This window comes from Myxocyprinus asiaticus, chromosome 13 (assembly GCF_019703515.2).
Source record: "Myxocyprinus asiaticus isolate MX2 ecotype Aquarium Trade chromosome 13, UBuf_Myxa_2, whole genome shotgun sequence".
NCBI classification, from domain to species: domain Eukaryota; kingdom Metazoa; phylum Chordata; class Actinopteri; order Cypriniformes; family Catostomidae; genus Myxocyprinus; species Myxocyprinus asiaticus.
In genome coordinates, this window is record NC_059356.1 from 42,346,177 (window position 1) to 42,374,033 (window position 27,857).

A 27,857-nucleotide genomic window follows, 5' to 3' on the forward strand; every position below is an offset into this window, starting at 1 on the left:
TTTCTTCTCAATCATTCAGCTATCCAGAGCAAAACGAGATTTAAAAAAATAAAATATTTCCTTACTGTTGATTAAGTAATCACCAAGGAAAGCAACTGAAAACCCCTAGAAGCCCTTGATTTTCACAAATGCAAGCAGCATTTTACTTGTCAAATTGTGACATCACTGTAACAAAGCCTAAGCTTTCTCTGTAAGCCGGAGGGGGTCGCACTGATATCTGTGGTGTCTTAAAACCTAAAGCACTGTTAAAAGCATGATAACACACTATCTGTCAAAACAGGTTTGAACACATGCACTTAATCCTCTTGTGACTAATGAGACAACTTCATGCACAATAGGACAGTGTGTTTAATTCCTTGCCGTCCATATTTCTATCCACAGTGAGGTGAGCCTCTTTCTCCATCCTTCACAATCTGAAAGGGTAATATTCCCAAACTAAACAAACCAAAAATTATAACTTGTAGGTGATGTAATTTTTGCACTTCTACCATTATCAAACAGAAATGCAAAAATAATGGTTGTTTTCAAACAGGTTTCCCAAATGCTCTCCTCATTTGCCATTGGTCAAAAAACAGATATTCCCACCCCAAACTCCGGCTTTAAATTCTGATTGGATAAGCCACATTCAAAGCTACTGTAAAACCGCATCAGTGACTGCACATCAATTGCATCCTATATTGATGCTTCAAGCTGCTTTTGCAACCATACACAGCCTCATGAGTAAGGCTCATGAATTATACTGGCCCTACTTGGGGCAAAAATTGTTTACTGTGACAATAACCCATTTACTTATCAATTGATCAGTGTCTTTGCCAATATTACTATTGCTGCCGTTTTGCGAAAAGCTATCATCTGTTTGAGTAGAGGCTTTCTTCACTTTCTAATCAATGCATAAATGATGTCCACATCATATAGTTCCAAAATCTGGCATAATGGCTATGCATTATAACGTTATCCAAATTTATGCAAACTTGTTCATGAAACTCTGCAAAACAAATCATGGGTATGCAAGAAAATACACCTGCAGAATCATAACCAACAGTTAAACTCATTTTACATTAACTAAAAACAGCTTTATATGGTAAAATAAATTGCACTTTAATGCAACTAATTTGAATATTGCATAAGAATAGAAACCAAGAAAAGTTGACCATAGCATGCTCAACACTAAAACCTTAGTATGAGAAATTTTAGGGTAGAGTGATATGAGTCAGTTCTAGATGGTTTATCTGTGGGGTTTCTGTATCACCACAATGTTCAGATACGTTGATGTTATACTAGATGTGAGCTGTGGTTCATGTCATGTTCATGAGAGACTGATAAGCTCAGGATAAAAGGGAAGTCAAAAAGTTATTTTGAAAAAGGATGTAAGCTGCACATAACAGATACTTCTTTTGATCAAGGTTCATGGTCCATCAGTAGGAGTCACTTTGCTTAATGGTGCACACATTAATTCTAATCCAATACACTTTTTTATCAAATTCTGCAAATATCTCCTCACAGTCTGCTAACTGTCCTTTCTGTGGGTGGGCTGAAAAAACAACAACTAATATTTGTGTACAGCCCTGGCTCTGTAAATGGGACAAAAACAAAGTGTATCGGACGATCCACACAACACTACAGCCAACCAGCAACATGGGGTGGTTCTTGCACGTGCACAGGATGAGGGGTGGGGGCAGAGCGAGAGGGAAATTCATTAGAAGAGCGTCGGCAAATCTGGCTGATGCGAACTTTCTAAACTCCAAGGAGGACAAATGGCTGAGAAACAGACCAAGAGAAAGAGGTCAGATGAATATAAACTAAAAAAAGAAGGATTATGATAAGTCAAGGGCTAGGAGCCACGTCAACATCGGCGAGGCTTTTCAGCGGTGGAGAGACCTCCGAAAGGTAAAAGGAATGAATCTGCGTGCATGAATTTGGGGGGCGGAGCTTCCAAAGGAGCACTGAAGGGAGGGGTGTGTTTGTTTTGGCAGTTGAGTTTGAATATCAACAGTGTTTCTCAGGAATCGCTGAGTGCACCTTTAAAGCTGAAATGTGTACCTTCTGTGCCACTAGCCTCACCCAACAGAATGGCAAAAACAATCATTGTTTTCAAATAGATTCCAGAAAATCCCCCGCCCCCCACCCCTAAATTTCCATTTGGGGGTACAAACAAAGTCCCGCCCCAAACTCACACCATTGGTTCATTCATTGTTGCATGGTTTGGGGGAAGAAAAAAAAACCTTATCCCAAGTACACAGCAAATTCTGAGGTGTTAAAATTTCAGTGAAAGCCCCTAAAGAGTAACAGTGTTAAAATCCTAATGAACATGTACTTCAATTAACCTCAGCTCGGGTTAAATTGCGCCTTCCACTGGTGTGATTTTTTGGTGTTGCGCTTCCGAGCATCCATTCGGTGTTTATTTTACATACGGGAACTTGAAGTAAATTCAGTCAACACAGTCCGCATTTGATGAGCAACTCAAATTAAAAATGGCGGATATTTAGGTGGAAACTTGAGATGAAAGCAAATGATGACACAAAAGGTCAGATTTAAATTTTGTATTTTTATTTTGTTTTATATGGTTATTAAAACTTTATTAAGCCATCCCATCTTTTAACTTCAACTATGAAATCCGTGTCTGTGAGCAGATACGTGAAACGTTCCTTTCATAATTTTCAATTAATAGTAGTTGCCTTGTTTTTTTCTCGCTCATACACAAGCTTGACATTAAGGTTTGACTAAAAATGATTGGTTTTGGTGTAAAATGTTTTAAACAAAAAAACATCTCACTAAAATCCCCAGTTCATATGATTCACATTTGTTTTTTTCATAGTGGAACTGCCTTTCTTGTACACACATTACTTGTTCTTTTCTTTTCTTTTTCTTTTTTGATGATGAAAACACACAATGCGAGTTTCAGTACCAGTTCAGTGTTTATTTTACATACAGGAACTTGTATTGAGTCGACATGCTCCGTGTTTGAATATGAACTCCGTTTTAAAAACTGCCGGGCAGTTTGGTCATCTTGGCATCCGATGAATGTAAGTGAAATACCAAGGTAAGACTTCTTCATTTGAATATGGGGACTAAATAGTTTGGTCCGTAGTTCGCATGGCAAAAACTATAAAACGGTGGTTAGGACAAACTGAAAGGAAGATTTTGAATCGTTTTATGCATTTTATTTGACTTCGAAAATGGCATAGACCTATACTGATCACAGAGTTTAATGAATGAACATTTATTTATGTTACATGTTATGGGGCACTCATGTTAGAACAAGTACATGTCTCCATCTTCTGACCTGTAGCCAAGGCAGTGTTTGACTTAGCGCTCTTGAGCTCTGTTTAAATGCTCTCATGTTTCTGTACCTTATGTAGTAAACCCTCTATACTAAACTGATTCTTACAAAGTTATACTGATTTTTGCAGCCTTTGTGCCTTGCATTAAAAGAAATCAAGCTCTTTTGGAAGCTTGTGTTGTTTATTTAAATATTGAATACACCATCATTTTGAGGAATGCTGAGAAATGTATAGGGAACTGCATGGAAATTACATTTTTCATATGGGTGTTAAATGCAGTCAATATATAAGTTGAGAAATATACTCTTTTTCAGAGTAATGTGTGCTAGGGAGTATAAATATTCACTCCGTCAGTGTAAAATTAAAACACTGAATCAGAGTAATATATAATTTACACTAGAGTATATTTTTACTCTCTTGGTGTAAAATAATTAACACTATTGCAGTGTAAATATTCAACACTTTTGAAAGGGTTACTTGTACACCAAGCAAGTGGGACTCATATAGACACCAGAAAAGTATTACATTTAACACCTGTGGAGTTAAATGTACACTGGCCAATTTGCTGTGTATTCTTCAGCATGAAACTCTTAACTCCTCTCACTGAAGACGATAAAATGAGGAAAAAAGAAAAAAAACTTTGGAGGGACCCAAGCAATATCTAGGGACCAATTGTGAGTGGACTCTTTTGGCTAGTTAGCAACCACCTAGCAGTGCCCTAGCAACCACCCAGAACACCCTAGCAACTGCATAGCAATGCGATAAAAATACTCAGAACACACTAACTTTGTGGCAAGCCCACTCAATTTTCTTCAGAAAAGTGTAAAAATCTAGTAATGATGACAGGGGAAATTTAGAAGCGTATCTCATCTCTGGATCTTCTTTTAGCACCATTGCTGACTTATGGTCCATTTTTGCATGCTTTGAAGTATCACTTCCTCAAAAAAAAAAAAAAAAAGCAGCAATCCCAAGTGGAGAAAAACAGCCAGAACTTGCAATGAAGACATAAAGGTAAGACAACAAAATGTGCACCATGTTCACGATGAACGCTAACAACATTGTGGCACTAAGTGGAATGCACAGAAGCTGTGCATTTCCATCAGACCGCAATAAAGGAGGAGGAATTGTGGGGGGTGGAATTGGGCCAATCAGTGAATGTCCTTAATTCTTGTTGTCTATAAAAGCAAACCCATGCATTGTTTTCTAAAGCCTAATCTTTAGATACAATAAAACCTTTCAGATAAATGCAGAACATTCTGAAGTATAGGGCCAACACTATATTTTCACTGTTTGTTGATGAGGTTTCACAAATTGTGTTGTAAAGACAATGACTTGTTATTGTTGAGAGATTCCTTTAAATGTCTGCACCATTAAACTGGATGGTACTATTCAAGTAGATGGCTCTGAACATGCAGTCATTAACCTAAAAGAGAAAACAAAACATAGAAGCTAATTTACGCTAATGACTGCTATAACGCACTTTAGACAACAAACGTACTCGTGTTGTGTTATGAATGCATTCTGACACCGCGGAAAACAACAGAGAGCAAAATCGCTCTTATGTAGCTAGACTCTTCTTGTGCTGGCATGGAGTATATTTCGGGCCTACCAAAATATAAAAGACTGAAAGTAAGGTCTCTTAATGGGCGTTCACACTACACTTCATGCTCCATTTACTCCCATTCAAACGTATCCAAACACAAGCTCGTGTGAAGAAATTTTGTACAACACTGTAGGGGCTGTCAAATTAAAATTAGAATATTCATCTAATTTAAGAAAAATACGCACATTCGCTAAAACTGCACAATCAAATTTTGGATGTGTGCCAAGCACTGGCGATGACTTCAGACCGATTGCATTCTTGCGCTAAAAAAGGCTAGATGAAGCACATCAAAATACAGTTTAACAGAAACCAGGTGTCTCGAGATGCGTTTTAAAGTTCTTTTTAACTTGACACTGCATCTACAAAACAGTGCTCCTGCACGAGACGCAGAATAAACAAAAACAAAGCCAAACAAGTTTGTCTAGCACGTTTACATAGAAACAAAATGGTAAACTGGATGGTTGCAAAAGCGTTCGGTGTGAACAGCCCCTTACAGTAGGTGGAGGTCTTTGGCTGTTGTGTCTTGCTCACTTATCAGCATTTCTCAGATTAAGTGATGGATTTGTCTGTAAAGGAGTTCAAGAAATGTGTGTCTCGAGATCCTCGCGTTCTGTTCCTTTCTGTCTGTTTGAACAGCCCCTGACCAGGGATCATGAGCCGCTTTACCACGAGTTCAGCCAGATACCACTGCTATCTGGGAATAATTCTACCCTACATACAGCGGTAATTCATGAAGAACACTGTAGTATATCGCTGTTATTATGAAGTTTGAGTCTGTGGTAGTATATACTGTGGCACCAGGGCAAGAGTAACACCATGTTAACACAGAACTGCCTATTGAAGTGTTTCCCCCCTTCGTTTTACTTTTGATTTAAAATTTGAGAATATGAACCGACTAAAACTTTATTTTTTATTTTATGCACTTTAGTTTAAAGTTGAATGTTTTTTTAACAGCCAGGAATGTTCTTTGCAATAATATAACACTGTGCTGTATGGTTTTATGTATTCAATGTCCCCTCTTGTGAACTAAGGAAATAATGTCAATTTAAAAAATCAGCTGACTTTAAAATTCAAATTTAGTTTCTTTGCCCAATTGACAGCCCTATAACGTACATACCAAAGTTCAAGATTGTTGAACTCTGAATTTGGATGACGAGAGGACGCGTGACCAATAGAAAATCTAAATGTCACACGGTGACCTCTTGGCTCACTAAAAGAGAAGGACATCGCTGCAGACAGAGCTCCAAAAAGGGACGGGAGCCCCAAACCACCAGCAAAGATACAGAGAGTATTGTTGCCCTAGCGACCATGGTTCGAATCCACGCTTTGTCCCACTCTTTTTCCCATCTGATTTCCTTTTTCCACTCTTAATAAAGAAAAACACACAAGTACATCTATGATTGTTTGTTGCTTTATTCAGAATTACTCTCCTGTTCAGCAAGCATTATCTATAACACTATAATCTAAGGTCGTGAAGAAAATCCCATAGAAGACCAGACCAATGCTGTGGACCATCACAATGTCATTTGTTTTCTGCTACAACACTTCAGGAACGTGGCATGGAGGTAGTTCATTTTAGTAAGTCTACCATCCAGCCACAAACAAAAAGACCTGATGATAATCTCAAGCAGAAATCCGATCAAAGGAATGATGCAGTTGACATGCTGATGACAGGCTTACGTGACACGTATGATGTAAGAAAGATCAACCTGAAAGATTAGAATGATTGCACTTAAAATTTCTGAGCACTTGAGTTCAAGCCCTTGTCAACGCACATCCTGATATTTTGCAATCCAGATCAAAGACGGGCGGCTTCAACTCTCTTTAGGGAGAGATCGCCGCTTTACATAAGCCGGACAGTGACATTCAGCCATCAGTTCGGGCCAGATTAACAGGCACTGCGACTGAGATTAGCATTCAGATAAAAGTGGCCAGAGAAATGAAGCGCTTGCGTTAAAAGTCGGTTTTGAAAAGCTGCTGTATTTTAGATGGAAAAAAAATGTGCCGACATCAAGGAAGAGGCTGCAGAATTGAGGAAATAAAACCAAAGGGCCTTTAAATGCACAGTGAGAAAACTGTAAAAATGGTTTTATTGTCTCAATTTGAAAATCTGATGATGTGCAAGGATCAGACCTTTGAACTATTCTTTGAAAACTACATAGATGCATTTTCAAAATTGACTTGCTGAAATGCAACCCCTTTATTTCATGATGTACCAAACAAAAGATCTACAGTAATTTCTCGATTCCAAGTGCGAACCATTAAAAACGTCTTTCTGATCATTTTCTTGTGTTATCCTCATTAGTAAGTGGCTTTGGACAAAAGCACCTGATAAATGAATGCATGTAAACAAACTTGTCCATTTCATTTTTGAAGCACTTCCTTATTCACAAAACCATAATCATCCATACGACTTCATGTGAAGAACAAATTATACCTCCAGGACACTAATCAATAAATAACAACCCAATTGATGCAAATCCAATATGACTCTGAGGTATTATTTCAGTAGTAAATTAGTAATCAGATAATACAGCAATAATACACAAAGTAAACAGTCTGATCTAGATGAACAAAGCCCCAAGCTCATGTAAATGATTATGCACCTTGTAGTAATGGGTGCTAATACATATGAAATAATCATAACTTACCTTCAATATTTCCCCACGTTTAAAACTCAGCTCGTCATCTGCAGTTGCTTTGAAATCATACTTGGCAATGGCCTCCATGATGACACCTATGTGATAAGGTACAATAAAGCAGTGGAGAAAGCCTCTAGATGCAGTTTATTTCCTTGTTGTCGACCAGAGGACCAGACAATGAGATCTCAATAGAGATGATGAGCACAGATCCAAAAAGACACAATGATCTCCACCTGTCTCTCTCTCTCTCTCTCTGCCCCGCGTCTCTCTCCCGTCGCGATCCTCACATAAAGGTCACGGCGAGAAACCTGTAAGCAAATGAAAACCTTATTAAAAACACGATAGGATTCGATAGCGTTGATATGAACGCACAACTTAGCTTTATTCTAGATAGTTCAATGTGCCGCGCCCCGCTATACAACTGGCAATAAAGAGCAAACGCTCCCCGTAAAGAGGAAGGAAACCCGTCTGCTTGACGTCTCCAGCGTCCAATTACGCGCCGCAGGCACTGAGAACTGTCCAATCAGATTAGCGCCACGAAGAGGACCTGGCCAATCAACGTTCAGGAAACTTCAATACGTCTGGCGTTCGACCAATAGACGGCCAGGGTTTCGTAGCGGTCAACAACGCATAGCTTGATAACGTCATAGAGCTGTAGAACGTGCACAGAATAATATTCGAATATATCAAAGATTGCGCAGACATATTTCAACCTTATGTAAACGAGCTGGAATAGAAGACATGCGCATAGATGAAACGCACAAGATCATTTCTAGAGAATGCTTGAACCACTTATTGAGCAAAAAACACACGATATCACATCTCAAGTGTGAAATTGCATAAACACCTGAAATAGTACACATAGCATGCAATAAACTGTAAACAATTTCACTTAAATGTAGTTAGCACCATTTGTAAACATTACACAACTCAATATAATGGAATTTAGTTATGAAATGTATGAAGTTTATTTTTGCCATTATACAGGCTTTTCTGTTTGGCAAAACTAAATCTTACATGTCAGCATACATATTTACCATGTTGATAAGCTGCGTAGTATTGCAATGCAACAGGCAATTATTTGACATTATTTTGGCCAACTTGTCACTGTCTAGCAGTACATTTAAAACAACAACAACGTGATCTTCCCTGGCTTATTATTAGTATCACATAATATAATTATTGAGGGATAGAATTGTATTATAATAGAAAGTTTACAACATTAACAGAAAATCAAAATCATTCTAACTACATTTAAGTTTAAATGTTTACAGTTTATTGCCATAGTGCGTACATGCAACAACATAAAACAGTTGAGGTTTTAAAGCATTGATTTGCAATGCATAACGTTAACATTAATATATATATATATATATCTGATTCCAGAGCAGTTCAAATGTTGTTTTTTTTAGCCTATAAAACAACCTTAAAGCAACATTCGCGTTTCCTCTTTTGTCAACTTCTCGACAATATGTCTAGATGCTTAATGACGATGATTTGGTGAGCATGAGTGATAGCGGATGAACTAGTGGAAATACAGAGCACACAGGCCTTATGGCCTCTGTTCATGTTAACGTGAAGAAGAAACCCCCATTCACGTTGGCAGTCAGAAATCCTGTAGTTTCATGTACTCACCCTCGTCAACAACTCTAAGGGCCGATACTTCCTCTCGTTTGAATGAACTTAGAATCCACTTGAATTAGTCTTTAATCGTTGTTCTAACCGAGATCTTGCACCTCGCCCGACAAGAAATGGTGAAAGATTGCTGTATTTTTCTATATATTTCCGTTTCCTCTCTGATCCAGCAGCGTCCGCATGTGCAGCTCCCGACTGCCCCTAGAGGACGATTTGTGTCATGGCAATGTTGTCTGTCACTTGGTCACTAGCGGCATGAAGTTGATGACACTCAAAATAAAATTTTTATAATATTAATAAATATTTTTTATGCATTTATGCATGACAAAATTCCATCAAACTGAACTGAGTAATCTTTATTAAAAAATAAAATTAAAAATAAATATTTCATTTTTTAAATTATTTAATTTGGTTAAACATTAAGCAATTCAATTTGATGGAATTTTGTAATTAAATTGAAATATGTAAATCTTAAAAATAGGCAAAAATATATTTTTTAACGTTCGACTAAAATATTTTCACTCCTTTTTTTTATTTATTTATTCATTTATTTATTTTAAGAAGAAGCAAAAATCGAGGTTACAGCGAGGTACTTACAATGGAAGTAAAGGGGACCGCATTTTTGGAGGGTTTAAAGACAGAAATGTGATCTTATAATTTATATAAGCACTTACATTAATTCCTCTGTTAAAACATATAGTTGTTTAAATTATTGTTGTTTTTTTTTACTGTTGTTTTAGGGTTTCCTGCGTTACGTCATCATTGCAATGAAACTGTAAAATTGGATATAGGTTTGCAAGGGATATTATCATAATAAAATCACGTTAACACACATATACGTCTTGTGGCAACGTCTGAGTGTTTTAATGTTTACGGACTGGCCCCATTCACTTCCATTGTAGCCTAAGTGCTTCACTGTAACCCTGATTTTTGCTTTTTTTTTTTTTAAGAAAAGGAGGGGCAAGTCAAAGCTAATTTTTTTGGTAATTAATATTATGCCACAAATGCTGTCGATTGAGCTTAACTTGTATTGAATCCGGAATATTCAATAATAATGTGATTTTTAAGCAACATTATGCACTTTTACTGGACCTCCGGATGTACAAAAATATTTGAAATATATATTTATGACTTAATATTTTATATAACATTGAAACATAAAATATATGATTGCTGATCACAGTCAGAAAAACAAGAACATCTAAGCAGGCCTTTTTGTTTATTATTATTATTATTATTTCCAAAAATTAAGGACAGTTCTGCACATAAAGTTAAAGCCAACTTTTTCCACGAGTGGATAATATTCTCCAATATTTTAACATTTTGGACCATCATTGCTAAACCAACAAAACAAGCCATTTCTTTTATCTACGTCAAAGTATTATTATTATTATTATAAGTATTAGTATTATTACAAACTATAACCAAAGATATCGTCAGCCTAATTTACACATTTATTTGTTTAGGGGTTAATATTTAATTGCAGTCAGAAACTGGGTAGGCTACAGCATAGCGACATCGTCTGGTCAAATATCAAGAGTTTTTTATTTGCAAGAGAATCACGTCTAGCGTTTGAAGCTGTCTTGATCATTTAAACGGGTCAGAATTTTAGAGGTTTCATCATTGTCTCCAAAGATAACCAAAACTGGACTGATGTTTATTTCTAATAATGCTCTGCACTCATAGAAGTTAACTAGACTCTTGTCTTTTATCATCTGTGTCTTCTCTTATAGACTTTAGATCTTTGTACTGAATATATTGCATATATTACATATTGTATAACATATATAATTCCATAATGCAGTGCCTTTAATGTGCAGTTTGAGCTCATCTCCCGCTTACCACATGTCTGGAAATACATCATGCACAGAGATATAATTAAGAGACTCACATCAGGATCAAATCAGTGAATTACATTTAATGCAGATGTAAAAGTTAAAAAAAAAATAAAAAAAAATGCCAAACTATACGAACAAAACAGTAGACAAATCAAACACTAACTGGCTCATAATAGTATAAGCTATAGTACCAAGTTTCATCAAAAACCTCTTTGTATTAATACAGTCAAAATAACCTGCTCATGGTACACAGCCAATTTCAGCAATAACCTAGCCTATTAATTCAGTCAAAATGACACCAGACATGGCATCAGACTTTAAAGTGAATGCACCTGCAGTAAGGGTCACTGCATGTGGTTCACCTGCAATCGCAATAATGATCCCTTTGCCTTAGTCTCTACAAAGGCTAAACGCTTCAGAGTACCAATTAATGAGAGCATAAAAATAACAAATGACTTTATTTTGGAACTTCAAGGACAGCTGAGCTGACATTTCATGTCATTTGTTTTACCTTGCTGAAAAAAAGAAGCTTAAACCAGCCTAGGTTGGTTGGCTGGTCGACCAGCCTGGTTTTAGAGTGGTTTGGGGCACTCTTTTGCTGGCCAGGCTGGCGACCAGCTGGCACCTCAGCTAAACCAGCTTAACAACAGCTTAGCAAGACTGGTAGACCAGTTTAAACCAGCTAAAACCAGACAGTGAGATCTTCTTAATTTTTTTTTATTAATGTTATTCTTTTTATTATTCAGCAGGGACAGAGAGCAATCATTGTTTCTCTGTGTTTCACTTATGCAGATTGGCCTATATGTGATTTAACCCTTAAATGCATGGGTGTTTTGCCAAACATAATTACATAGCTCGGGCCTTTAGCGACCCAGCACACATATCCATCACAAATGGATCTACCAAATGCCCAGATAGTGTTCAATTTTCAAACATTTTAAAGATAATTCGAAAATAATAGAATAAAACGTATTCTGACATATTTTGATGTTTTATTTTTCAACTATCAAAGAGATTAATCAACAAATATAGAACAGGATTCATTACTTCCACACTGAAATTTCATGAAACGCAACTGGCTGTCAAACACATAATGAGCTACACATAACACATAAGTTACACGTAAGCAACACATATGTATTACAGGCACTTCATGAGTCTAAATAGATAGAACATAATTTCAGTAGTACACCCAAATGATAGCCAAGTACTGTTCATGTGTTACACTTGCTATAGTTTACTTCCATATTGCTTCTTCGTCAAATAGCAAATTATGTAATTATGTGATGGAAGAAATCGCTGAACAGCTGAAACCCACACCTCCGGTTTGCATCAGAGTTCTGTTGGTGTTTATTTTGTAATTAATGACCATCTCACTGCTCATCATACATCTTATTACAAGACTACTTGCCAAATAAATAAATCCACATGAAACATTGATTTGAGTTTTTTTTTTTTTTTATTATTATTAGCTTACTTGTAGAGACTGCACAGTGAACAGAGAAGCATAAAAGATGGCTTGCAGTACCCAGATGAGCCGCTGGTGGATGTGCGGTTGTTACTGAGCAATATCAGACCACTAGATGGTGCCACTGACCAATCAGAATCGAGTATTCCAGAGAGCCTTGTAATAAGCAGTTCATATATATATATATATATATATATATATATATATACTGTACTGTATATATTTTGCCATTTTTCTTTCTATTTTTGTTTTTTTTTTGTTTTTACACTATTCAGAAGAGAAATGTTGAGGAATACTAAAGAGGTGTGGGCATAACTCCAAAAAAATGAATGAGATACAGGGGGTGGATTGAGGGTCACTAAAAACCCCAGGTATGCATTAAAGGGTTAAAACAGTCCAATTTTATCTTGAAGATCGTAGTTCATTAAGAAATCCCCTTTTGGACAGAGTATCTATACCTTTATGCATACTCAGGGTTGGGAGGGTTACTTTTGAAATGTATTCCACTACAGATTACAGAATACATGCTGTAAAATGTAATTTGTAACATATTCCGTTAGATTACTCAAGGTCAGTAACGTATTCTAAATACTTTGGATTACTTCTTCAGCACTGGTAGATTTTTCACTTGTTTTGACTATAAAAACTCTGCCAGTACAATAAGACAAAATACACATATTAAAAATACATTCTCTGAAAAACCGAAATATCTTATGCAGTGTTGTTTCTAAAACATGATGAATCAAATTTATCTGGTTTTAAGGATTTTTAGATATTTTTACAGGAAAACAATACAAAAATTATTATCAAGAATATGATTTTTGCCCTAATATCAAAGGTCTTACTAGAAAAAAAGAAATTATGATTCAACGTGAATTTTCTTGATAAAAAAATATGATTGTGTCTGGTAACGTGCATGTAAAATGGCTAGAAATAGCATTTTAGCTTAGTGTAAAGCTGACAATTTACACAAGGTTTATTTCTATTTCTTCTGCTCCAAACTTACTTCAAACTTACTTCTCTGTCTGCTCGTATGAATGTAACACATCATAAGAAAGTGTTTCACCGCTGTTCAAATGCACTTTGGATCGCATCATTTATATGTATAAATGTTTTCCATCTGAAAGGACTAAATATTAAATGAAACAAATGACAATAAAATGCAAAGTAATCTCTTCAGTAATCAAAATACTTTTTGAATGGAACTGTATTCTAATTACCAATGATTTAAATTGTAACTGTAGTGGAATACAGTTACTTGTATTTTGTATTTTAAATATGTAATCCCGTTACATGTATTCCGTTACTCCCCAACACTGCGCATAGTCTGCTCAAATTCCCTCCAGGTTTGGAAATGTGTAATTTACTCATGCATTCGCAAACATGTTTTAACTTTTCATTTTGCAGACACTTCAAATCCAACACGATTACATTGTTATGCCGGATAGAGCAAGACATCAAAACATCACGCGGTGGAAATGAGATGCCAAATGGAATTAGTTGCTGTTAATGAACATGATTGAGGTTTAGAACAAGCAGTTCTGTGAAATTGCCCATTCATACGAATCTTGGTGGATCGCGAGTGCCCAGAGGTTTTACGTCACGTCAGCAGCACCAGACAGCAACAAATCAGGCGTCACATCCAGCTGGCGTCTGTATCTGCTGGACTTCACGATGATCCAACAAATCTCATTACTCAGCAAGGACACATGGAGAATAGCCGAGTTGCTTTTACCAGATTACTTATGAACTGGAAATGAATGAGTTTCAACATCTGCATCCGAGACTCATGCACACTTTACAACATTTCGCCAATTTTGGAGTATTCACTGCAGGATGACATGGTTCATTTAGAGCGCGTTTGGAGAAAAGCTGTCAACTTGTGGCATGCGTATAAGCGGATGATAAATTAAAGGCAAAGGATAGAGTCTCACCTATGGTCATCCTAAAACCGTTCAAGATATTCACATACAAAGGTAGGCTCACTCCAAGTTATAGCCTAGATATGTGACGTTGCGCTACGCAAACAAAAAAGTAACAAAAATACCATGGTACTGTGTTGTTTTGGAGACGTACCCGGATAGTTTGGTATTCCTTGAAGTAACTTAGAGATAAATACCATATTTATGTTTTATTTCGGCCCATATCATGATAAATGAAGATGGTGATCATTAATCTCCATATATATATATATATTTAAATAGATTAGTATCACCAACTGATACCATCAATGTATACTGGGGGGGAAAAAAAAGGTGCTTTATGTGGTAGCACCAAAATGAACTTGTTTTATTCAAGTGAAAAATATTGTTTAACATGCATGAATCAACCTGAGTATATTAGGCTACTACAACAACCAATTAAAACTCATTTTAATGGTTTGATCAGTTAGAAATAGCTCCTTAAAGTAACAATAGCAGCACTTTTTACAGTGATAGCATAAGGGTACAATGATGATATGAGTGTGACTCTGGCTGTGAGGTGTAATATGGTTTGAAAATTACACTGTAAAAATAAATGTTTACAGAGAATATAACGTTTAATTTAACATCCATTCCCCATTTTTCAATAAAAGTGTGAATTCACACTAAACGTAATTTTTTTCTGTTACTTAACTGATTATGTGTGTTACTGACAAAAAAAAAGGCATTCTCCTTTAAATTAAGGTAACCTTTTGTTTTTCATGTGAAAATGTAATTTTAACCTGAGATGTCTTTAAAAATATGTCCGTAAAAAAAAAAAGATTTCTTCCTGTGTACAAAAAATGTATTTTTACAGAGTAAATACAATATAATTTAACATTAATGTAACATTTTTTATAAAAGTGTTAAATTCCCATAAAAATAAAATAATTCACACCAAATTAAAATTTTCAGCAAATACTGCTCATTGAAAAAAAAATTTTTTACTTACATAGTTATGTTTTGAACTTTATTTGACGCTACATTTGTGACACAAGATATTGAGTGTATGCTGTACTCATAATAATGAAGAAACTCAACTAATAATTTTGAGTTTCAAAATTAATCCAGCGTTTAGTAAACGCCAAAGCATAACTGATATTTTACATGTACTTTTATGGTAAATTATTGTTGAAATCACAGTGAAAAACAATAATAAAGTCCCTGCATAAGCCATCATATGAGCTATCACATTTCATTATATTTTATGGAAATAGATATGTCTTCTTATTTTCTAAATGAGTTATGTTCAATGGGGTGTTCTATGCTATATTTTCTGTAGTTTACTTACTGTTTATTACATTATTTTAGTGTCACGTGTTACCAGGATGGTGTTTTGTGTTTGTGTTTAGTAAACGCCAAAGCATAATTGATATTTGCTGCTCGTTCAGTTTATTTCATTAAAATAAAAGCAAATAAAATGTCACTTACTGAAATACACTTACTGTAGAAATTTAAAATGTAAGTTAACTTAATCAATTAATGTTGGGATTTCTAACTGTAAAAAATGTCCGTAATTTAACAGAGAAAGAATGTAAAAATGCTACAGTAAAAAAACAAACATTAATTGGTTGACAGGTAGTCACCTTAACATATACAGTAAAACATAGAATATATTTAATAAGACAATACATGTAATTTTACAGTAAAATATGGTTAAAAAAAAAAGTACCATATAATTAATAGTAAAAATTGATATTATGTCAAACAAGAGATTACATGTACTTTTACGGTAAATTATTGTTGAAATCACAGTGAAAAACAATAATAAAGTCCCTGCATAAGCCATCATATGAGCCATCACATTTCATTATATTTTATGGAAATAGATATGTCTTCTTATTTTCTAAATGAGTTATGTTCAATGGGGTGTTCTATGCTATATTTTCTGTAGTTTACTTACTGTTTATTACATTATTTTAGCGTCATATGTGTTACCAGGAGCGTGTTTTGTGTTTGTGTGAGTAACACTGTGCACTGTCTCAACACCAGGGGCGTAGATTCCAGGGGGGTCGGAGGTAACCCCCTCAATAATCAAAACAAGCAAGTACAACCTCCCCAATATATATAAATGATCAATGGAAACATGTAAATTCTTCACACTGTAACCCCCCCATGTTCAAGCCAAATCTACGCCCTTGGTCTAATTTAATTATTGCTCCGTGAAAGGTCACTCTTGATGAACTTTAAGTCAATTTTAAACATGCCATTTCAACTTAGAGTGTCAACACGATATTTGAAATTACTATTTAAACATGTTATTTTAGTTTATGGTTGAAACACCCATTTCATTTTGCAGTCTAAATGTGTTAATTCACTTCATGGTCTAAAACTGTTTTTTTTACGTTCAGTTTATGATAAACGTTTGGCACCCTGTGCTGCCATGCATTTACCATTATTATTATTATTTTTTTACAGTGTAGGAGAAAAAAAACAATCAAAGGGGTTCAAAGAATGGGAAAGGCAGAGGAAAAAGCTAAAAGATTATTATGATTTAAAACACTAATTATCATCAGTTAAAACAGGCAACAAGGTGAATCAAATGTCTCTGGAATCATGATCCGAACATCAACTGCAATTATAATGCTAGGAATAGCCACATTTGTTGACTTTAAACTCATCATTTATGAAAACAATTGTTTCTTTTTCTCATTTTACTCACCTATACACAGTGAAAAAAATGATGTGTTGGATTTACTTAAAATGTTACATATGTAGCATTTTTGCATCACACTTTTTAAGTAAATTCAAATTTTGCTCATTTTATGTCAGCTTAACTAGAAAACCTTTGTTAGATATACACACGTATCAGTTTCTTCAACTTAACTGTCACATAAATAAGATTTAACAACTACAGCACACTGTTCAAAATGAACATTTATATGATTGTTTCTACTTAATTTATTTGGCTCAAAAGAAAATAATGACCCAGGTCAGTCATTAAACTTGATTCCCCAAAGAAGTTCAATTAAATCTGTTCTTCAGCAATGCACATTCACATGCACAAGGAAAGATTAGATAAACTGAACAGAATCCAACTTCACCAAAGGAAACACAGATCACCCAAATGTTGACTTAACACAAAACAACTAATTAAAACAACATTAATATTACTAAAATCTCAATGAATTCTTAATAACAACCAATTAAATGGCCACATAAGTTCCTTTTGATCAAAAAACATGCTTAAATTATTCATGCACAAGGGCTTATGGGTATTCCCCACAACCTCAGTTCTGTACTTGATTGTTTGAGTTAGTAGAACTTAAAATTGTAATTTTACGGATTTGTAAACTAAAGAAGTTCAAGGATCTCACGATTATTCATTTACTTTATGGGTCACTCTAAGTTTACCTTATAATTGATATTTTGTGCTGTACACATATAATGCAAATTAAGTAAAGCTACAAATGTTATATATACGTTTCTGAGTAGAACTGATTTATTTTCATATGTTACGGTTGTTGAGACAACCATTTTTTTTTCAGTACAGTTGCTTATACCAGTTATATTAACACCTGCTGCTCCTGTCATCTTATAGGCTAGGGGTTTTGATGCAAAAGACCCCCAAATATGATGATCCTCTTGCGAAGGACCCCCTTACTTAAAATATAAAGGTATCTACAATACCGGTCAAAAGTTTTGAAACACTTACTCATTCTTTATTATAATTTTTTTTCACATATTAGAATAATAGTAAAGTCATCAAAACTATGGAATAACATAAATGGAACTATGGGAATTATGTTGAGACTAAACAAAATCCAAAATAAATCAAAACTGTGTTATATTTTAGCATCTTCAAAGTAGTCACCCTTTGCCCAGAATTTGCAGACATGTACTCTTGACATTTTCTCAACCAACTTCTTGAGGTATCACCCTGGGATGCTTTTTAAACAGTACTGAAGGAGTTCCCATCTATGTTGGGCACTTATTGGCTGCTTTTCTTTATTATTTGGTCCAAGTCATCAATTTCAAAAACTTTTCTTTTTTTTAATTACATTTTAGATTTATAATGAAATAAATTAATATGGTGGCACAATTATATTTTTGTCTACAAAACTAATTTCAAACATTTAAGCATACGCCTTCAGATCAAAATATATTTAAGATCATGAGAAACATTTCAGTCAAGTGTTTCAAAACTTTTGACCGGTAGTGTGTATATTTTCATGTGCGAAGACCTATTTATGCCATCCCAGATGTGTATGACTGTCTTTCATCTGCTGAACTCCAATGAAGATTTTTAGAAGAATTTCTCAGCTCTTTTGGTTTATATGATGCAAGCGAATGGGTGACAAAATTTTGAAGCTCCAAAATGCCATAAATCAGCATAAAAGTAATCCATACTCCAGTGGTTAAAGCCATGTCTTCAGAAGTGGTATGATAGGTGTGGGTGAGAAACAGATCAATATTTAAGTCCTTTTTCACTATAAATTCTCCTCCCTGCTCAGTCAATCTCCACTTTAACTTTTACATTCTTATTCTTGTGTTTTTGTTGATTCACATTCCTCATGCATACGCACCCGACTGGGCAGGGAGAAGAATTTCTAGCCAAAAAGGACATAAATATTGATATTTTCTCACCCACACCTATCATATCACTTCTGAAGATATGCTTTGAAACATAACATTTTCCTAGCTGCATATTAAATGTTAATTTGATGATGGCTGTTGTTAATATAATCTGTGTATCTGTATTTTATTGCCAGTTATTCAGAATGGATTTCAATGAAAGTCCCAGTAAGAATTCCAGTAACGAGTCCAATTCATCCCAAAACTTTAATGCAGGTAAATATACTGTAAAAATTTTAATCAGGTAACGAAAATGTGCTTTGTGTCGTAACATCTACATTAACCAATTTTTTCAAGAAAAAATGAATTCAGTCATTGTGATTACTGCTGCAAGATACAGTACTGCCTGATGAAAATGTTCTGTTTAGTAATTCCACACTAAAGTTTCTCTTTGTTTCCTGCAGAGAATGAAGAACAGTATCACAATGTTCTCATGCCAAGTATTTATGGAGTCATCTGCTTCGTCGGCATCATTGGCAACTTCATTGTCATCTACACCATTGTCAAAAAGACAAAGTTCAGGGCACAACAGACGGTGCCTGATATCTTCATCTTCAGCCTATCCATTGCAGATCTTCTGTTTCTTCTAGGCATGCCATTCCTCATTCACCAGCTCGTGGGAAATGGTTCTTGGTGTTTCGGTGCCACCATGTGCACTGTGATTACAGCTTTGGACTCCAACAGTCAGATTGTGAGCACTTACATCCTAACTGTCATGACGTTAGACAGATACTTGGCGACAGTTCATCCCATCCGCTTCAACCATATACGAACCCCATGCGTTGCTGTGGCGGTCATCGGACTGGTATGGTTTCTCTCTTTGCTATCCATCACGCCAGTGTGGATGTATGCTGGACTCATGCCATTGCGAGACGGCTCTGTGGGATGCGCTCTACTTCTCCCAAATCCAGCTTCAGACACGTACTGGTTCACTCTCTACCAGTTTGTGCTGGCTTTTGCATTGCCATTGGTGATCATTTGCGTGGTCTTTTTCAAGATCCTCCAAAATATGGCCGCCACAGTGGCGCCACTCCCCCAACACAGCTTACGAGTGCGCACTAGGAAGGTCACTCGAATGGCTGTTGCCATATGCCTGGCGTTCTTCATTTGTTGGGCACCCCATTACATCTTGCAGTTAGCGCATCTAAGCGTGCACCGGCCCAGTTTCGCCTTTCTGTATGCCTATAATGTTGCCATCAGCATGGGTTATGCCAACAGTTGCATTAACCCGCTACTCTACATCATGCTTAGCGAGACCTTCAAGAGGCAATTTATCGTGGCCATTCGGCCAGCGCACAAAAACTTCCGGGCTGATCCAGGAACAGCAGATGGAAGCGTCAGCCTACGTTTGGCGCCAGACGGAGGACAACAATCCCAGTCCTCTAGGGAGCTGTTGCCGGTAACCGTGGCTGTGCATTAAGCTCAGTTGAGACTATGCTAGAGATAGAACCATGTTACTATACCTATATTTAAAAAATATATATATTTTAAACATGGTCCGTTGTACATATTGTCAGTTTCCTGGTGAAATGAACACTGGAGGTGCAACAAGGACGAAGACAACAATGACTTTTATTCACTTTCACATAAATCGCAAGTTTAACGGCAGATTATCAGTTCCTAAACTCTTACTTTTCGCCTTGTTCCTCACACAATGCTGTCTTATGACATCTAAACACTTTTACTATAGCGTGTGACTTATAAGGCGATACATTTTAACGTTTGCATTACTTCACCAACTACATAGCTTTACTGATAGTGTTGCACTTGCGATGCAAGTCCCGAAGAGCACGCAAATCTACACTTGAGCTGAAATTGTCATGGAAGCACCACAAAATGACGCGGTTGCTTCAGCAATTACATTTTTCATCTCACGTTTGAATTTTCTGACACTGTTAGGTTTAGGTTTAGGGTAGGGAGGTATATAGGTTTTGTTGATTTTAAACTCGATAGAGCATTAACCTTAAATTAACCTCATCTGTTTGGGAGAAAATGTAACTCTCGTTTAGAACCACACAATGGACACTTCACCTCGGAACTGTTGCGATACAAGCAAGGGACCACATAATATCATTTCGCGAAAATGTAGCATGATGTCACAAAAACGGTTGCATTTTTTTAGTGAGAAACAACAGGCTGGTCTAGCTAATGTATGTTCTAGAGTGATCAAATAGGCGGTTGGCTCTTTTAAAGGGATAGTTCACACAAATGAAAATTTTGTCATCATTTACTCACCCTCACACCCTGTCTACATTGGCTGCGTCCGTTGACGCAAGGCCAGAAACATCACAAGCTGGCTTTAATGTGACAGTCAGAAGTTATGTAAATACGAATGATATTCATGGCAAAAAGAGCCACAAGTGTGATATTTGGTGAGTAAAATCATTACATTTTCAGACAGACTTGATAAAGTAACAGTAAAGTGACTAGAGTAGTTCAGCAGCGCGTCAGCAATAGAACAGAAGATTAAATAAAAGTGAATAGTGACAGACTGACATGCTGCCTAACATTTCTTTTTGAAAGAAAGTCATATGGGTCTGGAACAACATGATGACAGAATTATCATTTTTGGGCAAACTATCGCTTAACCTGTAAGGCAGAACTACAACCGCCATAATTTGCATTACAGTTTCTCCTATTCATACATATGAGTGGTCCGCCTCCTCTCCTTATGATGTCTCTGCCATAGCTCAGCAGGGTCTTGAAACCCCCCAGGAAACTGATTTGAACCATGCTGAGCCGAGCTCTGTGAGGATGTATATAATAAGTGACAGGTTGAAAAGAAGTTCAGGAAGCCTCATTAACAGAGCTCACCGTATGAAATTCATTTGGGAAGATGCACATTTTCATTGTCATGTTACTGTTGTGATCCAGTGAAAGTGATATAATGTATACACAACTCTGTTACAATGACACTTCTGCATCATAGTGAATCACTAAATTGCAGTGACATTTAAAGCCACTTGTCTTCTTTAAAAAAATGGGTTCCAAAAATATGTATATTTCAATGTGCAAATATTTCTGAAAGAGAGTCCTCAGAGGCTAATATAATTTTCTCCACTCATGTGGAGGCATGTGTTTATGAAAGTTTCTGCGTTTTATGTATTATTATCATCTTTCTCCTTTGAGCCCATAATAGTTCACTTTTGCTACCTCAAAAATTGCTTTTATAATATTTAAAACTTTGTTTCATTTTGTAGTGTCAGTGTAATGGGTATTATTATAGGAACAGTTCACCCAAAATGAAAATTCTCTCATCATTTGCTCACCATTGAGCCATCCCAGGTGTGTATGATTTTCTTTCTTCAGCAGAACACAAATGAAGATTTTTAGAAGAATATCTCAGATCTGTAGGTCCATACAATGCAAATGAATAGGTGCCAAAATTTTGAAGCTCCAATAATCACACATGTCAGCATAAAAGTAACCCATATGACTCCAGTGGTTGAATCAATGTCTCGAGAAGCGATTTGATAGGTGTGGGTGAGAAACAGATCAATACTGAAGTCTTCATTGCTCAGTCAATCAATGTGCACTTTCACTTTCACATTGTTCTTCTTGTGTTTTTGGTGATTCACATTCATCATGCATATCGCCCCCTACTGGTCAGGAGAAGGATTTCTAGCAGACTTAAATATTGATATCTGTTTCTCACCCACACCTATCAGATCACTTCAGAAGACATGGATTGAACCACTGGAGTCGTATGGATTACTTTTATGCTGCCTTTATGTGCTTTTTGGAATGCCAAAATTTTGGCACCCATTCACTTGCATTGTATGGACCAACAGAACTGGGATATTCTTCTAAAGATAAAGTAAATGATGAGTGAATTTTCATTTTTGGGTGAACTATTCCTTTAATCATATTATGAGAAGATCACTGCATTTAAGTGGAAACACTGTAAAGGCCATTGTGTGTAATGATCCAACTCCGAATATTACTTTTACTTTGTCATGTATTATGGGGGCAGTATATGCAAAATGTGTTTGTTTTACATTGTACATTGATATATGTACATTGATACATACTGTATTTGCAAAATGTGTTTGTTTTACATTATAAAATTAATCTGATCATATCAAAGTTGTCTGTACATGTAAATATCATCAAAATATTAATTTCTATTAAATGTAATTTATTGCCACTGAGAATACCAATTTGAAAATACAGTATATCTTTTCCAAATGTGTATTTAGAGGAACGACAATGACAATGGAAAATTATAGACATTGATTACTTGCTGAAATATTGATTTCACTCATTTTATAAGTATTGTTTGCTCTTGAAATCAGTATATTGTGAAGTGAATTCTCACCAAAAGAGTTCAAAGCATTCCATTACCAAAAACAGAAACTGCTTTTGCCTTGTGCATCACATAACATCCCTTCTGTGCAACACTCACTTCGTTTTTAAATGTGAATTTTTTAAAATGTGTATGCTTGTAAATGAATTTTGGTTGAATGAAGACTGCAAAAAAAAAAAAAAAAAAAAAAAAAAAATTTCTTGACCAGAAATTTTGTCTTATTTTCCAGTAAAAAATATCTAAATATACTGAATATATCTTAATTTAATTAAAATTTTCTTACCCCATTTTTTTTCTTCTTGTTTTAAGCATAAACTTCACTTTCACAGTCCTGGTGAATTTGCCTGTTTGGTTCTGTTTGTTTTGTTTTTCTCTCCCTCATGTGTCTCAGGTGCTGCATGCCTGATCGGTGTTTCCATGGGAACATGATCATGCCACTAATTAGCGTGCTGACAGCACCTGTTCTCCATTGATTCTCTGCCTACTTAAACCCTTCATTGTGTCATTATCATTGTTGTTGTTGTGTGTTCATGTAACTCAACTAGCTCGCTCTGCCTCAGTTGGGCCTGTGTGTCTAGAGCGCGGTTATCTTCCAGTTTGCTGCTACACTTGTTCTTCTGCCCACACATTCTTCAACAGCAGATTCCTCACGGATCTGCTCCCTACTACCACGACGCATGCACGCCTACAAACACACTCTTCATGGAGGATTCCTCATGGATCTGCTCCCTACTACCACGACGCATACACGCCTACGAACACTCTTCATGGAGGATTCCTCACGGATCTGCTCTCTATACGACCATGACTCGCACACGTCAACAAACACTCTCCACCTTCCTGCTGCAGTCGGTGCCGGGTTCCCCACGCTTCGCCCTGCTGCGTTCTAACTTATTGTCAATAAATCCTGTGATCTATTCCTCTGCTCTTGGGTCTCTTGCTTTCTGACACTTCACCAAACTTTGTTTTATGCTTTAAAACAAGTAAAAATAATTCAAGATATATTCTCTGAAAACAAGTCTTAAATTCAGGTCAATTTGTATAGCACTTTTTACATTGTTGCATAGCTTGGAAAACAAAACAAAAATCTTATGTCATTTTGCCTCTCGAAAATATATCTTAAGCATGTTTTGAAATTTATTGGAAAACAAGACAAACACTGAGCAAGACTTTTTCTTTTTTTGTATGCTTTTTATAGTGAGGGCTCATTATGCAGACAACACCTGTAAAAAACACTCCCCATTGGTGTAAATGCTCCTCCATTGTAAGGAAATAATTATCTGCTCACATGTGAACAATGGAAGCCCCATGTCACAGGTGATAATGAATGAGTAAGCTGCGTACTGTTACCACAGGAAATGACTATGTGAACCATAGTTTAGTGTTGTTTCTAGGAAACCATGTGAGTGCCTGCAGAGCTCAGAGACTGTAGTGAATGGTTGATCTACATTAATGCATTAAGAGGACTGGGTATCAATTACATGTTTTAGAAATGAGCCACATGCTATTTATGAAGATTGTGCTGATATCTCCAAACTTGGTCTGGTGGATAAAGGTCTGTTCTGATATAAGTTTGTGGACAGCTGGGAAAAACCAATGCTAACAAGAAATAATAAAAAGCAACTAACCAAACAATTGTGCATAATCAGGAGAGCAAAATAAATAGGCTTATCTAAAAAAAAAAAGGGAGAAAATGCATTCCATACTTTTTTGTTGTTGATGTCAAAGGCTGTATACGTCCAATCAAACACTACTATATTTTGGTGCAAATTTACAGTATCTGTCACTTGTTATAGACAAGCCATAATGAACAGATGTTGCTTGACATGCCCCCATCTGCAAAAACTGCTATATTAATAAACGTAAAAATTTGGCCAAGGATAGTTTTTACTTTTTTATGCTAAACAATTTTGAAACAGTGTTGGGTCACCACTTAATGTCCAATGTGAGAAACACTCCTTTAAGGCCACGTCCACACTAATCCATTTTTGTATTAAAACACATTGATTGTGCTACGTTTACGCCTCTCAACCACACTGGAAAGTTGTTTTCCTCCACCGAAAAGAGACTTTCGAGAACACTTTTCATTACTGCATACTTTAAAACGTGATGATGTAGGAAACTGAAAACTGAGATTTCAAACTTAAACGGATAAGTGTGAATGGGTCTAAAAATAGATTTGAAACAGAATGGCAACACAAAGAGATCTTTATACTTTGAAGTTTTATCTACCGCCTTAGCAAAAGATAAATAAATAAAATCTAAGCACAATTACTTATGCTATTCAAACATTACTAAATCACGTTGCAAATTAAGAGTCTGGTTTATGCTTTAGTTGAGATTTTCTATTTCCGTTGATGAAAATCAAGATATAGTTCCATTCAGCAGTGGTATCCAAATGAATTAATACTAGTAAATAAAAATGTTTTATAAATGAAATAATTCCCTATAGGCAGCATCATAAACCATAAATTAATGTTTCACCAAGAGATATACTGTACAGTTTTAAAAGTTGATAATGGAAACCATCTGAACATTACAAATGATGAATAGCTGAATTAAATTTTACACAACTAGGACTGTGTTCTTGGTAATGAGGGCGACTGCAGTAGACTACAGCTGCATACCCATTATTTAAGACCAGTGATGCAGTTTTTCACCCTGTTTCCATGCTACGAGATATGGTAGGCTATATGTCGCAGAATCTAGTTAGATCTCTGATAATGTCTTCTTGACAACAATTGCAAAGATTGCTATGGTCTGCATTTTCAACAACAAGTAAAGATGTCTTGTTTTCTAAGAAAACTGCATCCTATGTGATTCCTGGGACACTCATTGGATTTGGCCTTAGGTCATATAAAATGCTCATGAATAATTTCTTAGTTGATGTAAACAACAAACACCAACATTTACTGTAATAGCAGCTTTTTGGTAATAATAGCAAATTGTTATTGATTGTGCTCTTTGCTCATCACTCTTTCTTTGTTTAACCAGGCAAAGGATGGACATGCTCACATTGATTTGAAATGAAACAGACTAACATTATCTTGTCCTGCATTTCTAATGGTTTTCACATAATCAACATTTTCATCTTAAGTAACAAGTTTAATTGGTTTCAACTTCCAAGGTTGCATACAACTTATAGATAGGATAATAAACATAGGCTACAATGGGGTTAAAGGCACATGTTTTTTTGTTTTTTGTTTTTTTTCATTAACATTTTTTTGTATTGATTCCTATATTAACACATAAAAGCAAGAACATATACAAACAGAAGCAATACTTAACCCCCTCTATTACTACCCCACCCCCAACCCTACCCATAAGAACATCCCAGTGGTCCCACATAATTATAGACACACAAAACCAAATATATAAAAATAAAATAATTAATAAAATATAATAAATCACACACATAACCTCTACATCTCTCTCTCCACTGTCCCTCACCGAGAGCCCTCCAACAATGCCAAATATTTGCCCCACTTTCCCATAAACGAGTCCAAATTACTCAATCCTCTAGATACCCCTTCTTCAAACGCTGCCATCCTCCCCATTTCTGTACACCACTCTGGAAATGATGGCGCTCCATCGGACTTCCAACCCCTTAAAATGACTTGTCTGCCAATCATAACACTTGTTAAAACCCAATTTTGTATAAATTTGTCCCCCAAATTTATGACCGCTCCGTCGCCCAAAATACAAATCTGGGGCAAAGCAAAACTTGAGTGCCCAGAACGTCAAACAAATAGCTCTGCACCTTCATCTAAAAATCTTGAATCTTAACACACCCCCAAAAGGCATGAGTTGTGTCTCCAACTTCTGATTGACAGTGCCAGCAGTTGGGAGTGTCTCTAAGACCAAGCCTATATAATCTAGAGGGGGTCCAGTAAAATCTATGTAAAATCTTAAATTGCATAAAGCGAACCCTTGCATCTCTAGATGCAGACTTGAAATTTTTTTAGAATCCTAGTCCACCCTTCTTCCTCCAATACCAAATTCAAATTTTTTTCCCATAATCTCCTGAGGGAATTTAAAGCTCCATCCCCCAGACACCGAACCAGCAGGGAGTAATACACTGATGCCTCATGACCTTTTCCAAAAGCAGTAATCACCTCTCCCAAAGCATCTGCCGCTTTAGGGGGATGTGTGCTACTCCCAAAAATAGTACAGAGCATGTAGCGCAGCTGTAAATACCTATAAAACTGAGATCTGGGAATCCCAAAATGATGACCCAAATTCTCAAACGATCTCAACACTCCACTCTCATACAGGTCGCCGAGTGTAACAATCCCCCTCACAATCCACTCTGACCAACAGAAAGGGGACTTATTGATACATAATTTTGGGTTCAGACATATGCTTGAGGCAACAGTTAAATAAATGTCCGAATTAAATACTCTGGCCACTCTTGTCCAAATCATGTGCAAATGTGAAATAACAGGGTGTGACTTAACTTCTCCAGTTAGTTTAATAGAAAGACTTTGCAATGGTGAAATTGGGGCAAGGAATTCCTGTTCAATAGAAAACCAGGGAGGGGCTCTCTCA

At 36.1% G+C, this 27,857-nt stretch overlaps 3 protein-coding genes across 3 annotated transcripts in view; 2 read left to right on the forward strand and 1 right to left on the reverse strand.

Annotated features, from left to right (window-relative positions):
* The window catches only part of LOC127450046 (growth factor receptor-bound protein 2), a 53,236-nt gene extending 43,911 nt beyond the window's left edge, over positions 1-9,325 (reverse strand). Inside the window, exons 1-2 of the mRNA XM_051713757.1 lie at positions 9,162-9,325; positions 7,536-7,834 (exon numbers count right to left, since the gene is read on the reverse strand). Of these exons, the coding sequence (XP_051569717.1) occupies positions 7,536-7,613 (78 nt within the window). The 5' untranslated portion in view covers positions 7,614-7,834; positions 9,162-9,325. The remainder of the gene's footprint in view (positions 1-7,535; positions 7,835-9,161) is intronic.
* The window catches only part of LOC127450051 (testis-expressed protein 33-like), a 304,945-nt gene extending 291,317 nt beyond the window's left edge, over positions 1-13,628 (forward strand). Inside the window, exon 5 of the transcript XR_007898898.1 lies at positions 13,442-13,628. The gene's annotated coding sequence lies outside the window, so the exon portion shown is untranslated. The remainder of the gene's footprint in view (positions 1-13,441) is intronic.
* A 705-nt stretch (positions 13,629-14,333) lies between these two features.
* On the forward strand, positions 14,334-20,423 carry LOC127450038 (melanin-concentrating hormone receptor 1-like). The gene is made up of 3 exons (XM_051713748.1): positions 14,334-14,443; positions 19,141-19,219; positions 19,408-20,423. Exons 2-3 carry the CDS (start codon positions 19,150-19,152, stop codon positions 20,421-20,423), a joined length of 1,086 nt encoding a protein of 361 aa, XP_051569708.1. The 5' UTR covers positions 14,334-14,443; positions 19,141-19,149.
* Positions 20,424-27,857: the final 7,434 nt, after the last annotated feature.

What these genes read in the sequence shown, in the direction of transcription:
- LOC127450038 (XM_051713748.1), top strand. Translation starts at nt 19,150, where the DNA reads ATGGATTTCAATGAAAGTCCCAGTAAGAATTCCAGTAACGAGTCCAAT. An exon ending in ATCCCAAAACTTTAATGCAG is followed by an intron (nt 19,220 to 19,407) that starts GTAAATATACTG and finishes TGTTTCCTGCAG; the next exon opens with AGAATGAAGAACAGTATCAC.